Raw genomic sequence first — 17,812 nt, forward strand, 5'->3', positions numbered from 1 at the left:
TTGTACGACCGACAAGTAAATGTCGCCTGCACTCCGGATACGCCGGTAGGCTTAGGGTGCGACGTCGCCTTGCTTTGCGAGCTGATTCGCTCAGTGGTTCGCGACGAGCTGCAGAAGCACCACGGCACGTCGCCACCTCCAGTCAGCTCCCTCACCAGCGCCGCACGCAACGAAGTACAGCAGACACTGCAGGCATCTATTTCCAGCAGTAAAGCACCACCTCTGCCAAGCGAATCCCGGCGCAAGACGTACGCAGAAACATTACTGAGCCCCGTCCAAGCTTTCGCACCTACTTATGCGGCGCCGCCAGTCGCGTTGCAATCGGCGCAAGCCGCTCCGACAGCCCCGCTACCGTATTTCGACGATCGCCGAACACCCGCGAGGAAATCAGAGGTTTGGCGAGCACCCGATCGACGGCCGCTGTGCTACCACTGCGGTGAAGCTGGTCATGTGTATCGGGAGTGCCCCTACCGACGACTCGGACTGCGGGGCTTTTCTATCGATTCACCTCGACCTAGGTTCGGCCAAAGACCACCCGACATCGCAGAATTCCTCGAACAGCAGCGCAGACCGGGCCCATCGCAGCGGCAGTCACGCTCACCCTCACCGCGGCGATATTTCCCTGCTCGCGATACCACCTCGAGGACGACGCAAGGGCGATCACCAAGTCCACGCCGGGAAAACTGACGTCAGCGACCTTCTGAGGCGGGGCCGCTGATACTCGATGCGCTCAAGACCTCGTACCGTGCCGACCGCAGAATAACGAAAACACGATGACGCCAGAACCAGTTTCCTCGAACAAGATTTCACTGGACATACCTGTGTTGATCGACGGCAAAACAGTGAGTGCACTTATAGATACCGGCGCCGATTACTCTATTCTTAGTGGAAAACTGGCGAGCGTTCTGAAAAAAGTTACGTTGCCCTGGAACGGGGCACCAGTTCGTACGGCAGGTGGCCACGTCGTCACACCGCTTGGCCTATGCACGGCCAGAGTAGAAATTCGCGATGCTGCTTTTCTCGCCACTTGTCTGGTTCTACGCGAGTGTTCCCGCGATTTAATCCTTGGGATTGACTTTCTCCGGGAATATGGCGCCATTATTGATCTCCGCGAGCGCTGCATCACTTTCTCGACACAAAGGGCAACACAGACCGACGCCATTGGACACAGATCCGCACTTCGCGTTTCGGACGAGAGCATCACGATACCGCCGCGTGCGAGTGTTATGGTTCCGGTCAAGTCCGACGAACTACAAGACGGTGAAGCCATTGTCGAAAGCAACATTTCTATGTTGCCGGCACAAGGTATTTGTGTAGCGCGAAGCCTTGTGGAACTTCGTGAAAGCCAGACAACGGTCCTCGTTACCAACTTTACCTTTGAGCATCGGCACATTTTTCGTGGCACTGCCATCGCCTACGCCGAACCATCAACGGACATCGTCGAGTGCTTTGCTTCTGAGGTGGACACAGACGACGGTTCGCTCCGAGACATCAATGTAAACTCCGAGCTTACGGATGACCAAAAGAGCGCACTGCAGGAACTCTTGAACGAATTCAGCGCGTGCTTCGCTCGGGCTACTAAGGTGGGCCAAACGCCAATCACGAAGCACCGAATAACGACATCCGCCGACGCACGTCCCATCAAACAACAGCCTTATCGTGTCTCGCCGAAAGAACGTGAGGCAATTCAAGCCCAAGTCAAGGAGATGCTAGATGATGGCGTCATTCAGCCTTCGCACAGTCCGTGGTCCTCCCCGGTCGTTCTAGTCAAGAAAAAAGACGGAACGCTTCGTTTCTGTGTTGATTATCGACGCCTCAACGATGTTACCAAGAAGGACGTGTACCCACTACCACGTATCGATGACTCTTTAGACAGGTTGCGGCGAGCTAAGTATTTTTCGTCTCTCGATCTAAAGAGCGGTTACTGGCAAATTGAGGTCGATGAACGAGACCGCGAAAAAACTGCTTTCGTCACTCCAGATGGCCTTTACGAATTCAGAGTACTTCCTTTCGGTCTCTGTTCGGCCCCAGCAACTTTCCAGCGAATGATGGACACCGTTCTCGCTGGTCTGAAGTGGCAAAGCTGCCTCGTCTACCTTGACGACGTGGTTGTTTTTTCTGCGACATTTGACGACCACCTGAAACGACTGCGGCAAGTTCTCGAAGCCATCCGATCGGCTAACCTCACCCTTAAGCCTCAGAAGTGTCATTTCGGCTACGAGGAGCTGTTGTTTCTCGGACACGTGGTCAGCGCAGAAGGCGTAAGCCCCGATCCCGCGAAAACTGCCGCTGTAGCCTCGTTTCCAACACCGACCTACAAGAAGGGTGTCCGACGCTTGCTTGGCCTTTGCGCATACTACCGGCGTTTCATCGAAAATTTTTCAAAGATGGCGGAGCCGCTGACTCGCCTCACGAGGGACGATGTATCGTTCGTCTGGTCCTCAGAGCAAGAGACTGCTTTCACCGAGCTTCGACAGCGTCTGGTGTCAGCACCAGTTTTGGCCCACTTTGACGAGGAGGCGGACACGGAAGTTCACACAGACGCCAGTAACGTTGGTCTTGGTGCGGTCCTTGTACAACGGCAGGAAGGTATTGAAAGAGTGATCGCCTACGCAAGTCGCACACTATCGCGTGCAGAGACCAACTACACCACCACGGAGAAAGGGTGTCTTGCCGTCGTATGGGCGCTGGCCAAATTTCGACCTTACCTGTACGGCCGCCCATTCAAAGTTGTAACTGATCACCACTCGTTATGCTGGCTTGCAAATCTCCGGGATCCTTCTGGACGATTGGCACGGTGGAGTCTACGTTTGCAGGAGTACGACGTGACCATCGTGTACAAGTCGGGCCGCATACACGAAGACGCTGACGCACTCTCGCGCGCCCCTATCGACACTACCGACCACGACATTGAGGACGACGGCGCTTTCCTTGGGGCCGTAAGCGTTACTGATCTGTCCACACGGCAGCGCGCAGACGACGCACTACGGCCTATATTCGAACATCTGGAAGGACGAAACCCAACAATACCCCGGCATATCGCTCGAGGATTGTCGTCTTTTTGTTTGCGACATGGCGTCTTATACAAGAAGAACTCCGCTGCCACCAACAAGACATACCTTTTAGTCGTTCCAGCCGACCTCCGTGCTGAAGTTTTGTTCGCCTGTCATGACGAGCCTCCGTCTGGCCATTTGGGTTTTACGCGAACGCTTGATAGAGTGCGCCAATCCTACTACTGGCCGAGACTTTCCGAGTGTGTTAAGCGGTACGTCCAAGCCTGCCGTGAATGCCAGCGCCGAAAGTCGCCAGCTGTGAAGCCTGCGGGATTGCTGAATCCGATTGACCCACCTGGCAAACCTTTCGACCAGGTCGGCATGGATCTTCTGGGGCCGTTTCCACTGTCATCTTCTGGCAACAGGTGGATAATCGTCGCCACGGACTATTTAACGCGATATGCTGAGACAAAGGCGCTGCCTCGAGGCACAGCTTCCGAGGTTGCCCAGTTTTTCATACAGAGCATCGTCCTACGGCATGGCGCCCCATCGCACGTCATCACAGACCGAGGCAAAGCCTTTACAGCACAGCTCATTGAAGACGTTTCTAAACTCAGCTGCACGACCCATCGAAGGACAACTGCCTATCATCCACAGACAAACGGCTTGACCGAACGACTGAACAAAACGATGACTGACATGCTGTCTATGTACGTAGATGTACAGCACAAGACGTGGGACGAGATACTCCCTTACGTAACGTTTGCCTATAATACTGCTACGCAAGAAGCAACACGCTTCACGCCGTTTTACCTCGTTTACGGCCGTGAAGTGCAGACTATGTTAGAAGCAATGCTGCCGTGCGACAACATCGATCATCTCGACCTTGCCCAAGATGCCGAACTTTTCGTACAACGAGCGGAAGAAGCCCGTCAGCTTGCCCGAGTGCACATAAAGCAACAACAGAGCATCGATGCGCACCGTTACAATCTCCGCCATCGACATGTCGAGTTCCAACCTGGTGATCAAGTTTGGGTCTGGACTCCCGTGCGCCGAAAAGGACTATCCGAGAAGCTTTTGAGTCGCTACTTCGGACCTTACAGAGTGTTGCAGCGAATTAGTGGCGTGAACTACGAAGTCCTTCCTGACGGAAGTCAGCCTTCCCGACGTCGACAACCGCAATCTGAGATTGTGCACGTTGTGCGGTTGAAACCGTACTATAGCCCCTAATATTCGACGTTTTCAGCTGCTTCGATTAGTTTTGTGGTTGCTCGTCCATCAGTGCCTTGTGACTATATCGCACAGCACAGTGATTGTGACTATAGCCTATGTGTTCGTCCTAAACCATCTCGGCGCTCTCAGGTCAAGGCTATGCATGCTTTCCTTCTTGTTTCTTTCTTTTTTTTTTTTGAAGAGGGGGTAATGCCACATGGTGTGGCGCAGCAAGAGACTGAAGAAGAGGAGAACGAGGTTCGTCTCGGCATCGCGCGTCGCCGCTTGCGTTTTTGTAAAGTGCAACCGCCTGTATCTGATTCAGCTTGTATACCCCAGCAGGGTATACGCGACAATATCATGCAGTGTATTTTATAAGCCTCTTATTTATGCACATTTAATTCTTTAGTTATATTATTCATACTAAAACCTCTAATTCTTCGTTGTTAACGATTGTTGAAACTGCTGTAACCTGTGCTTTATTACACTTAATTTGTAAAGGAGGTCCCATTGCAGTCTTTGACTTCGGGACCTCCGTCTGTATCAGTGGCGTAGCCAGAAATTTCGTTCGGGGGGAGGGGGCGCTCACGTTGCAGCTCGGCCTCCTCCTAAAGAGTAAGCTTTAGCTCGAGTGCTCCTATTTAAATACATGTAGAAGGGGAATTCGTTTTCCCCTGCAACCACTGCACCAAATTTAACGAGGTTTGTTGCATTTAAAAGAAAAAGTTTAATTCTAGTGACTGTTGGTTTTAAATTTTTCATTTAGGTGGTCAATTCTTTATTTAAAATTAGCCAAAAGCACAAAATCTCAGAAAACGAAACTATCAAGTTTAAAACTCTGTGACTCAACAATGAAAAATGATATCACAATTCTGTAAATTGCATCTAATAGTACATCTACGTCGGAAAGAATAGATATGTTACACATGAACCTCAAAAAAATTTAGTATTGCGGAAATACGGCTTTTGCAGAACCCTTGTAAACAACGTAACTAATTCACCTAAGATACAAATTGACATAGCAAACTTGTCCGCTTTGACTTTTATAATAGATGCCGTTTACAGAACCGCAATATCTGTTCTTGATTCATAGCTATTAGTTTGTAAACGTCGTGCTTCTATTTTTTCAAACTTTCGAATTTTTCAAAATATTACAAACAAAATTCAGGCCCTAAATCGAAGTTCTGTTTCCAACAGACTAGGATTTAACTTTCTCTCTCAAATGCAACAAATTTGAATAAAAGCGATTAGCAGGATTACCTCAGAAAAGCGTTTCTGCGTTTTACATGTATTTGAATAGGCCGCGTCGGATTGGGCCCGAACTAAAGCTTTCTCTCAAACAATTTGTCGAGGGATCAAATACATGAATAATAACTGCATTTTCATTGCCAAAGATGCTGCAAACGAATTCTTGAACGCTACGCACTGCCAAAAACAAGTAAAATATGTATTTTTTCATAAAAGAATATACTCGTATGTACCAAAAATTGTGCCCAAAATAACTGATATCAATGCTTCCATATTTTTTGTCTATTTATCAAGTAAAGAAAATATCACATGAACTTTAGAACTATATCAGCTCGAAACCAGGAAAGCAGTGCATGCCACTGATATGAAAAATAAAAAGGCAATGAAATGAACAAGTTGAGGACAAATATGTTAATGAAACTTTGTCATTCAAGAACCGTGTTTACATTCTTGTATATATGCGATGGCCAGTGAAAAATCTCAATGACGCTGTCGTTTGTTCGAATGTATGACGCAGGAGCAGCTCTCCCCTGTCGTGTATCGTGAGTAATTTCACCGAAGTTATAGTCGCGACAGAGAGCACGTATAAAAAGCAGGAGTTCTGCAAGATATACGAGGGCAAGTCAAATGAATGTGAGCCAATTCGAATATGTGACAAACGGGGCACTTTATTTAAAAGTTGTCTTCATGAGAATTTAGACATTTGTTCCATTGACTAACGAGTAGCGTGATTCCCGTCTTATAGAACTCCTTGGGTTGCTGCTTCAAAAAGTCTGTAACTGACTCTTTCACGTCATCGTCCGGCACGAATCTGGTTCCGTTGAGCTGTTTTTTCGGTTGCCTCAAAATGTGGAAGTGGGGACAGGCATTGTCGTGGAACAAGATGACCCCATTCGTCCATTTTCTACGTTGTTTATTCTTGATTGCGACACGCTGCCGTTCCCGCATTTCACAATATCTGAAATAATTGATAGTCTCTCAAGATCTAGCAAATACTATCAGTAATGCCCCTGACGATCGAAAAAAAAAGAAAGTCAACACCTTCCTGGCGGAAATGACGGCCTTTGCGTTCTTTGGGCGTGGTCAATTCGAATGTTTCCACTGTAGGCTTTGCCTTTGTGTTTCAGGCTCGTAGTAGTGGCATCATGGTTCGTCCCCCATCGCAACTGCAGACAAGAAGTCGTCATCCTCATTGTGATACCGGATCAGATGAGTCAAGGCAGCGCGAAACTTCTCCGTCTTCTCGCGGTGGATCAAAATCTTGGGGATCCATTGTGCACACAATAGCCGATAACCGAGGTGCTCATGAATTATGGCGTGAACCGAACCATGACTGATGTTCACGCGGTCTGCCAGTTCATCGATGCTTATCCTCCGTTCTTGTCTCATCAGCTCATCAACCTTTGAAATTGTGTGGGGAGTGATTGCACGATGGTTTCGGCCCGGTCTTGGAATGTGTTTGCAACTTTCCCGTCCTTCTTTGAACCGTTTGCTCCAACGCTTCACAGTGGCCAATGAAATGCAATGTTCAACGTACATGGCAGCCACACGGCGATTAATTTCTTTTTGGGAAACACCTTCAGCTTTAAAAACTTCGCGACACCCAGCTGTTCAACTTTTGAAGTGTCCATTATGTCACGCAACCATATTCAACCCAGTGTATGGGAGCATTAAAGAATAGTTATCCTCACACCTGCGTGTCACGTTTGTAAATGAGACATGTCGCTCTCCTACGCGCATGCTTCGCAGATAATGAACCGAACCATTATTGCGCGGTTAGGGCAGCCTCACTTTCATTTGACTCGCCCTCGTACATTAGAAATGCAAAGATACAATGGGATATACAAATGCGAAAATACGGCTTGATAAAGGACAAAAAAGTGTCACTGGAAACAAAGTTCACTGCATGTATACACAAAACCTCGCAACAAGATATTTAAGTATACGTCTCTAATGAGTCTGTGTATGTAAGAAAAACTAACTGTATATAATGCGTCAAACAAGGCAAATAAACATGTTGCGCAATCATAGATTCACAGAATCCTAGATTCCGCCCCCATTCCATCCACTCCCCCCGATGTATCGCGCGCGATGGAAGGCGGCGCCCTTGCTCCCCGCTTTTCTCCTTTGCGCACACAAGGCTGTCACCATCGTAGGCTGACCCATTCCACCTCCTCTTCTACGCTTTCACTCGCACATACAGTATGCAGCGCGCGGTCACGATGTTATCACCCTTGGACTTTATACGAAACATGAGGGCGACGGCGACGGCAGGAATGCGCCTGGAGTGTCCATATAATTGTTATCGCAATAATATAATAAACGTATCCGGCAACTGAAGCGTCCCGTCGCACATTCCGCAAAAGAAGTAATAAAATCTAACTTTCACCATGCGGCAATTAGCTGCGCCACAACAATGTATTTTATTTTTCTTCTGTGGGGCGGGGGAACGGAAATGAAAAAGAAAGGACGCATAGGAAAGTATGTTGGCCAGAAATGAATGTCTACTTTGGGCACCTAATGGGGCTACGGAAGGAATACCGAAGAAAACATGAGACGCGTGGTCCACTGAGAACAATACGCTTACTGCTCAGTATCCTACACCGGTGAAACAAGACTTTCCGGAGAGGTTCCGCTGAAGCGAACGCGGTGAAATCCTTCGAGTCCCCACAGTGATGGCGGCGAGCGACCATTGTTTTTTTTTTCTCGTCTGCTAGTCAGAAAGCGTCCAAAACTCTGCCAATCGAAAATCCACTCGGCCAGAGCAAACCGAACGCGCACCGAAGTGCGCCAGGCGGTGGTCGGGGCCATACGAGAAAAACATACGTATGCGCTCTGGCTGGCTCTGGCACCCCGCGGGTAGGGTAGCGAGAACAAAAAAAAGAGACTCAATGTGTCGTCGCGAATAAAAGTCAAAGTAGAAAAAAAATAAGAACGTTGTTACTTTGCCTGGCTTTAATGTCTTGACATGGATGTTCTGGCGTAGGTTAAAAAAATGTTGATATCTTTTATGCGACATGACGACACAAATGAACCACCACAACGCTTCGTCTCATTGGACCTCGCTGCGTGCTTTCTCAACTTGTCTGCTAGTGTGTTGATTTGGCTTGTCTTGTTGTATGTTCCGATGTAAGACTTTAGGAAAGTCAATGGACCTTTGGCGTCAAATTTTTATAACAACATTAAACCCACAAAGTTCCGCAATTGAAAATCTAAAGCACAACTTTGGAAATGTCAATGCACCTTTCACATCAAGAGCTTATGAGATTTATACCCATAAAGTTTCGCAATTGATATCCATGCGCTCCATAGATTCTGCGGCCTCAGCGAGATGCCGCGGCGAGCCCGCTCGCCATCAAAACGCCCTTGAAACTTAGTGCTCGGATTGGACTGCTTGGCGTTATGTGACTCACGGGGTATGGGCGTTCCCGCGAAATCCAGCCCGAGTTCGCAATCTTCGCGGTTAAATGTCTTTTCGAGCGCCAAAAAGACATTCTAAACAATATCCAGCATGATTTCCGGCACCGGGTGTCGCTTTGGTTGGCGGTGCATTGACAGCACGAAAAAATTTCGGCGGGGGCTGAAGCCCCATAAGACCCCCCCCCCCCCCCCTGGCTACGCCCCTGGTCTGTATATTAACATCCTGTAAGCTTTCTAATCATCAAAATAAAATGAGAGATGGAATCAACTCTTAGTTGACGCAAGTTCACTTTTTGTCCACTTGTATTTCCCTTTACCCAGTCAATCTCACGTTTCAATTAAGCATAACAATTACCTACCCCTATACTTTATCTCGTATCTCTTGGTACGTACGGTAGGGGCTAATGAAAATTCGCTCATCGCTTCCTCTTACTCTTTTCGCTAATTCCCGAAAACTCGCAGTTTCACCCGGAAGGGGAGGAATTGATTCAAATTATTAGACAGCTATATGAAGTAAGATTAGTAGTATTATCAGGTGCATGAACTGTTGGAAACATTCGGTTACTAACTAAATTAACATGCATGTTGTCATGCGCGCATAGGCAAACACGAGCTCATATCACCCGATGACGGCGGACACTCGCTGTCAAGACGCTGGCGTGATCAAGAGTGGCAGCAGCGGCGCGCGAATTCCCCTTCCTGTTGCCTCTCGCTTCAATGCGAACGAAGTGCGCGATAACACAGCGCACACGAAGCCATCAGCTATATTGAGTCGCCTAGCCTTCGAACGCACCGCAGATTACCCTCCAAGATAAGGGGCGCACAGCCGCGCTTAGCCGCCGCAGCCGCAGCAGGGGTGCGATCGGAGATGGTTGTTCGGCGCGTTCGTTCGGTTACCGGCGCGCGCGATTGGCCTACTCCGCGCCGACGTCGCCAGCCGCGGGGCGCCGCCCCGTTTTTAGTGACGTCAAAATGACGACACGCTCCTGTCAATCATCCGCCCACCGAGCATTTCGTCCGAACGCGACGGGAGTTGAGAAGTTTGGAGCGATCATACGGCTTCGCATGGCGCGTCTGGTGGATTGGATTGGATCCAACAGGCGGCCTTTTCGGCTGCGGAAGGGCACGTTTGAATCCAATCCATAGTTTAATTCTAGAAAATGGCGCTTCCGTTGGAAACTTAGGTTGTTGCGCTGGCGTTTCTAGAGGAAGGAGGAGAGCGGGTGGCGGTGCGAAACGCGTTTGAAGAAATGGCAGAAAGTGAATTCCGGTGTCGTTTTTGTTTCTCGAAACAAGTAATTCGTTGGTTGTACAGAGAAATCGACAACATCATCGGTGCCAGCGAGCCACTGGGATGTTGTCGCTGCCTCTTGAAAAGTGCGCCACTCTTCCCGTCGTTTTTTTTTTTTCTTTTTCCTTCTCGCTGTGCGCGACACCACCTAGGGACGACGCAAAGGACCTAATAGTTATAAATTGCTGTAGTCACACGTACTACTATTTGAAAACGTGTTTGGGCTTGAGAAGAAAAAATACAGTTTTTTAGATAAAGATTTCATTCAATTGAAGACGAGAAACATTTGGCTTTGTAGTATACTGTTTGCAAGCAGATGACAAACGACGGAGGTAAACTTCCGGGGAGGTCACCGCTTCCTGATTGGCTGCTCTCTCCGCCCCGCTGTCACAAATTTTGCATACTGCAACTTTGTGACGTTGCAGCAACTGAACAGAACGCGTATCGAACAAAATATCTCCGATCGCGCCCCAGATGTCCACTAACCTGTCCCATCCCCAGCTTCGTTACCCCAATTTTTCTTCCCTTCAACAAGAATCTCTCTCTCCCCTAGCGCGCGCACCTCTCCCCGAAACCGCCCCTCCCCCATACCGTGCTCACGTAAGGAGACAGCGCACACCCTCCCTGCCTTTCTGCCTTGCGCACGCGAAAAGATACCAACACATTACGCCGCCATCCTTATCGGCTCACCTTCGCGAGCTTTCCCTCGCACGTACAGCATACGGTGCACGGCCGCAATCTTATCGCACTTGGGCTTTATATTGGATATCACGCCAAAGGCTAGGGCGACGACGGCGGAAATTCACCTGGAGTGTCCATATAATTGCGCAATAAAAGAAAAGCGAAAGGCGTCATAAACCTCCAGAGTGCTAACATTTCCGACCAATGTTAGTTTCATTGGTAAAAACTGGGATCGCCTTCCATCATGTTCTAGCACAACCGCCCCGCATCATGTACAGCAGCTCAAGTCCAGTCTCCTCCGTGAAGTGCAGAAGCAGCACCTGCGCTCTCGTAAATATAATTCTGCTAAACACTGAATTGCTCAAGTGACACCCCAACAGCTCAGAATGAATACTATTTGTTATATTTATGACTCTCTATTTTATTTTTTATTCCACTGGCTTCTTTGATGCTTGAACGGTCAGCGCACAAAGTGCGTAAGTCCTTTGTAATTAGTCGAGAAGAGCATACCTCATACCTTATTAGGAAGCTTTAGCTCGGGCCCAACTCCGACGCGGATTATTCAAATACATGTAAAACGCAAAAACGTTTTGTTGAGATAACCCCTGGACCGATTTTAATGAAATTTGTTCCATTTGAGAGACAAAGTTAAATTCTAGTGACTGCTCAAAGCGGAATTTCGATTTAGGGCCTAAATTTTGTTAAAAAGATTTTCAAAAATTCCGAAGCTTAAAAACATAGAAGCACGAAATTTATAAATTAATAGCTATGCATCAAGAACAGATATCGCGGTTCTGTGAACGGCAACCACTAGATCATTGAAAGCGGACAAATTTGATATGGGTCTGATATCTTACGTGACTTTGTTACGTTGTGCACAAGGGTTCTGCAAAAGCTGTATTTACATATTACTAAATTTTTTTAGATTCATTTGTAACATATCGAATTTGCCCGCTTTAGATATACTATTAGATGCAACTCACATAGTTGTTACATCATTGTTCTTTGCTGAGTTACAGCGTTTTAAACGTGATAGTTTTCTGATAATTTTAGATTTTTGCCACTTTTTAATAAACATTTATGACCTAAATCAAAAAGTCTAGCCCAACAGTCACTAGATTTTAAATCTTTCTTTCAAATGCAACAAACCTCGCCAAATTTGGTACAGTGTTTGCCCAGAAAAACGAATTCTCATTTTACATAGATTTAGATAGGAGAGACCAAGCTGGTAAGTCCTGTGTTGGCACGCATTGTATAAATGTATCAGTGTCATTTTGTTTTATATATGTATCAACAAAGGCCCATTTTCGGCGGTTTCTTTTTTTCATCTTTCTGTCCATTATTGCAGAGCTCGGTGGTCTTCTCAGGACTTTTTTTGTGTCTGGTCATCTTGTCGACAGTTCTTCATTGATACGCAAACAACTTAGTTTATTTCACGAACGGAACTGAATCAGTCACACCTGGTAACTTACCCTTAAGCTTGCCATTTATCCATCCTTACAGGTGACGAGTGTTACTTCGATCATGAAGGCTGGCTCTACATCGTACAGCGATTGAGCGAGTTCATCTACTGCCGAAGCATAAAGATGGCACCGGCGGATATTGAAGCCGTCCTCCTACAGTGCGTTGATGTGAAGGACTGTGCTGTCGTAGGCCTGCCGCACCCGCAAGCCGGACAGCTGCCTCACGCTGTGATCGTGCCGAAGAAAAAGAGTAGGCACCTTGACCTGGAGCACTACATCAGATTTGTCAATGGTTAGCACAAGCGCCTTCTTTATAGCTCCGTGCTTTTTAAAACGGTGCACCATACGTCCTTTGTCTTTCAAACAGTCGACCCCCCCCCCCCAAGTGTGGGGCAATCGACGATGGTGGTTGGGCACCAAGTCATGTCCAAACATACGAGACGTGAAATCACGCACCGCATCTTGCTTTTGTTGAAGTGACAAGCCATAGGAAGGCGGTAATATGTTTTAACAGCCGTCTGGAACTGCAAAGGAAGAAAAATGGTCGGAATAAAATATGACCATCTTGGAAAAAATATCCGCATTCGGGTGCTGAAAAAACGTTTAATCCTCATAAGCACTACAAATTAGAACTATGAATAAATTAGAACAAAGCGGTCGATCTCGCGCCGGAGTTCTTGACTAAAGTTTATTCTCTCTCTCTCTCCTTGTGGAAGTGGCGCTCGAATAACTAAGGCATGGTGGTGAGGGGGAGTGCCAGCCGTAACCAATAGTGCAAGGTAGTGCCACAAATAACCACTTCTAAAAGCATGCCAAACACATTCTTGGATTGCAACCGGGGTTGGTTCTTTATAATTTTGTCGTTGTTGTCGTTGTTGGATACAACAATCTTATATCAGCACCTAAACATTGACAATCTATTACACATGCGGACTAACATTTGGACTATTTATTAACCAATAATTTTCGATGTCAGTATACGGCACAGATGACGGAAGGCAGAGGCATAAAGACACGCCGCTGCAGTCGCAACAACACTTTATTTAAACGGGATCATTCATGCATGTCCTTCCTATAGTGCATTTAGGGCCTGAATAACTAAAGCCTCTTCTGATGAGCAGTAGTGGAACAAGGAATGCCGCTGAAGCTAACGTTTCGACAAGAAAAAAGTCCTCCTGGACAATCAATCCCCTGTCGAAACGTTGGCTCCAGCGACATTCCTTGTTCGACTACTGCTCATCACTTCAAGCCTCCATCTTCCTGTGAACTTCTGTCTTGTCTAAAGCATTATCTGTCACGTGGCTGTTTGTTTAGGGCGTATATGATAATGTTAATGTTTATATTCATACACACGCTCTTCAGTTCACAAATATATACCCAATAATGTTAACGCAACTATGTCGCCGCGGCGGTAGTTTAATTTGTGAAGCACAGCACTCGTAATGCTGGGGATCTTCGTTCGGCTTCCACCAGCGGAAAGTTTTTTCATCCACTTCCACATATCTCATTATTTCTACATTTCAATTGAACATAGCAATTAATATGCTCTGGGATTTCTCTGGCTTCCCCATCTCTCCCTTCGTGTAGCTGCGACTAACAAAAAGATGGAGCCCCTCGCATCCCCTTATTCTTATCGTTCAGATTAAAATTTTTAACTTTATCTACCATGCGCCGCTCGAGTCAAATATGAAAGGGCCAATTTTCATGAATTAGCAGTTTCCCAGAAATAGAACTTTGCAGTTAAAAAAAGATATCTGTCCTCGTCCAGTGATCGAACCCGGTACCAACGCCATTCCGGGGCGTTTGCTCTACCACTGAGCTAATCAGGAGGCTTGCAAATCGCAGAGCTCGGCCGAATTATTCGACAGAAACTGTGTCGAAGCAGAGGGATGCGGAATATTCCACGTCATTTGAGCAGAAGTATCGCATACGTTTTAACTGCGAAGATGACTTTCTGAGAAAACCGTGTTGGGTTTCCCCTGTAGCTGCATGCTGTACTGTCGGACACCTGACAATATTTCCCTTTTATGAATCTACCTCCACTTTGCGAGCTTCGGTAAAACTCGTTTGCAAGTCATATGTGTATATTACTCACTTTTGCACCGATTTACGTCAACTTTAACACTTTTTTATTTTGCAGAAAGGGTGCCGAAACAACTTCAGCTTGAAGGTGGTGCCACACTCGTCGATTCAATTCCACGCAACAAGATTGGAAAATTGGTGAGGCACGAGCTAGTAAATTGGCTGCTCCAGTTCCGTACCCAAAACGACCTAAAGTAATGCTACGGCTTGTCACCTCAGCTGCATGCAAGCGCTGATTAACCGCCATACTGAACCCATCAACGCTGATATATTTGCACACGCTTCATGGAACAATTTCGAAAAAAACTTGCATATTTGCCGCAAGCCTAGAAAGGAATGCAGAGGCTCAGCGTTTCCTATTCTACTTCCGAGCGAAAATCGATTCAAACCACCGGAGCACTTTGTTACGTCTCTGCATTTTTTTCAACTCTGGAACACAGGTGACGGTTTCATTTTATATTTTATAATAAAGCTTCGGCTGCTGAACGGTGCCAATAACTCGATTAAGCACGATTTTAAACGCTCTTTTCCATACCTCTTGGGCATGTCACTAAATAAGTTTGCAGCTCCTCTAACGCACTTCACAAATTAATATAAGGCCTGCAGGCACCACGCTAAGCCCGACGACGACTGGAGATCCCACGAGACACAGAGGAACTACGGGGCTGACGTCATGAAAACGTGTGAAGTACGTACCTACACAAATAAAACAAACTTGTGTGTAAAACGTCACAGGCGAATTCATGATTATCATTCAGCATATATTAGATCTCCAACTAAGGCCATGTCCAGCCCTTAGTGCAAGCTCTCAGATATGCGACACTCATTCATAAGCTAACGATCGCTCAGCTTTGCTCATCTTCATATCATACTGAAGTGCAGAACGCCACTGGTTGCTACCTACAAAGGTGGTGTTAAAGCGAGAAAAAAAAAAAGATAGGAAGAAAAATCCCAGTGACGCATAGCGCCAAGGCATAATTTATAACCAAGATTGCGTGGGGGATAACAAATGTCGTCATTTGCATCAATTAGGTATTGTTAACTTTCAATTAAATTTATATTTAAAATAGATATAATGCCGCATAACGTCCCGTCAACTATATGAATTGGTAAAAATAAACGAGCTCCAACTTAAGAAGCGATCACTGCGATGCACTTCTGATGCCGGTTCAAAGGGCTGCTGTAGCGTACGCATGAACTCGATGGCGAAGTATGAAATGTATTGCAGGGAAGTCTCACACAATGGAATGAGTAAGGTAAACTTGCTTTCACACTTAAGGAAGCACCATGCAATCCGCAGTCGTTCTCGAAATTCCCAAGTTTAACGGTTACGAGCTAACTATTCTGCAGAGCTGTGAGTAACACCCTGACGGACAAAATCTCGTAGAACACGTACGTGGGCTGTATTTTCTTGCTGTGAAAACGGCGCCTTGTCGAGACACGGGATGACCTCAAACATAGCGGCGCTCCCGGAGTCGAGAGCCAGCTCCCCAGTTGCTTCCGCCGCATATGTTGCCGAGACCGGCGTACTTTATTGGCACCGGAAGCTCTTCGTCGTATAGAGGGAGTGTGAATGCAAGTGGCAGAAGTACAAAGACCCGGCTACAACTCGCAGGAGTGTGCGAATAGGGATTTTTGAGACCGAATCGAATGCGAATCGAATAGTGACAGAAGCGAATAGAATAGAGTCGAATATCAAATACTTTCTAATATAGTTTTCGAATAATGAACAGCCGTTATCACAATTAATATAAAACGATGTTCACATTCCAGTATTCCTAAAGTCAGCAAGTTTCTGCCATTTCCTAGAACGTCTTGAAGCGTTGCGTATTAAAAGCACGACTAAAACATTAGAAGCAACCAAGTAGATTCTTCGCATAAACAGGCCCATTCAGAGAGTGCGAATGATCGCTGTTCAGCCTGTACAGTATTGCTACATAAGTGAAGTAGCGGGCTGCACAACGCCAATTCTCACGTTTTATGTCTATACTATGCCCGCGGGGGCGAAGATTTACCGCACGTTTGCTCCGATTTTAAGTTTATTTTGGTGCAGGTGATGTTTTGAAATATTTGAAAAGTATTCAGAAAATATCCCCAATTACGAATAGTGACCATTCGATTCGAAGACCGAACCGAATAGGACACTATTCGATTCGTTATTCAAAAGTTTAGAATATTCGCACACACCTAGTAACCCGCCGTTACGTGTATATTCATGTTGTCAATGGCTGTCCTGCCAAGCAGACTGTGCCGTGAACACCTGTACGCGAACAGCCAGTTTTAAACAAACGAGCCCGTCATGTCGGGCATGGTTTTACCTCGCGTTGCGGCCACCCGTTCCGGTGAAGCTACACCGGACGGCACCGTATGAAGCAAGCTCCAGTTGGTCACCACCATCATCTTCACGTCGTAAGAGCTCCACGTCTCCATCCGTTGTTAAGTGCGGCGTACAGAATCCAAGAGTCACTCGAGGTTTCTTGCTCAGTGCTATTCTGGTAATGTCGAAGAAGAAGGCGTCACTTAGAAGGACGTAGATGCGAGCCACATAGAAGACGCCATGCCCGAGAAAAGCTTGTTCTCTGCTTCCGTGTAAAGTCCCTTTATGAGCTTTTCTAAAAACAAAAAGATAAGTACCGAGAACGGTTGCGGCTCCGCCCACGCACCTTATTGGACAGCGCCCACTTCCGGCTGAGAGCTGCTTCCGTCCGCCATGTTCTTCCTGGGTAAGTCCAGCTGCTGAGTTCGACGGCGCTAGCACGCTTGTTTTCTTGCTTGTGCAGTTCTGTCGGCTACAGATTTTCAGCGAAGATGACTTCTGTATATCTGTCGCTGTTTGCAGGAAGTCGGCGTGCCTTTCCGGACGTTTCTTGCTGCCAAAATGCGTGTTAGGAAGGAAAAGCGCGTTAGGAAGAACATGGCGGCCGACGCGAGCCGCAAGGGAAAGCGTGGTATAAGAGGAGGAACTTGTCGCTACTTGGCAAAGGCCGATCTATGGATTTCACTTTCGTAGTAATCCACGATGAGGTCAGAAGTGGTGAAAAGATAGGGCGGCTACCTGCATGGTGCACCAGGACAAGTATGCACCGCTTGTTCGCCGTGCCGTTGTAAAAGGCAAAAAATGGTTTGCCCAAATGCGCTACCCTGAGAAATCGTGGTATCATAGCCATCTACAGCAAGATTGCCATGTAGAAGAGCATGGGTGTAGGCCAGTTGGCGATTCATGATTTGGGAAGTTACCGCAAAGAACACACCAGACGAAGAAATGGACAGCACGAAACGGTACTGACAACTGATGATTTAATGAAATGTACACCGAGCTTATATAGATCAGACATACGTGTGCACCTGAAAAGCAACGGAAAAAACTCAGTGCCCTTCCACTCTGTGAATAAGGATGACCAGCGAAGCTGTGTATGTGGGCC

General features: G+C 47.0%; 1 protein-coding gene across 1 annotated transcript in view; it reads left to right on the forward strand.

The window, feature by feature from the left end:
• LOC126547614 (uncharacterized) overlaps nt 1–15,122 on the forward strand; it is a 46,892-nt gene extending 31,770 nt beyond the window's left edge. Inside the window, exons 10-11 of the mRNA XM_050195511.2 lie at nt 12,349–12,600; nt 14,449–15,122. Of these exons, the coding sequence (XP_050051468.1) occupies nt 12,349–12,600; nt 14,449–14,588 (392 nt within the window). The 3' untranslated portion in view covers nt 14,589–15,122. The remainder of the gene's footprint in view (nt 1–12,348; nt 12,601–14,448) is intronic.
• The last annotated feature ends 2,690 nt before the right edge of the window (nt 15,123–17,812 follow it).

The sequence above is a fragment of the Dermacentor andersoni genome, chromosome 1, assembly GCF_023375885.2.
Source record: "Dermacentor andersoni chromosome 1, qqDerAnde1_hic_scaffold, whole genome shotgun sequence".
Taxonomy (NCBI): domain Eukaryota; kingdom Metazoa; phylum Arthropoda; class Arachnida; order Ixodida; family Ixodidae; genus Dermacentor; species Dermacentor andersoni.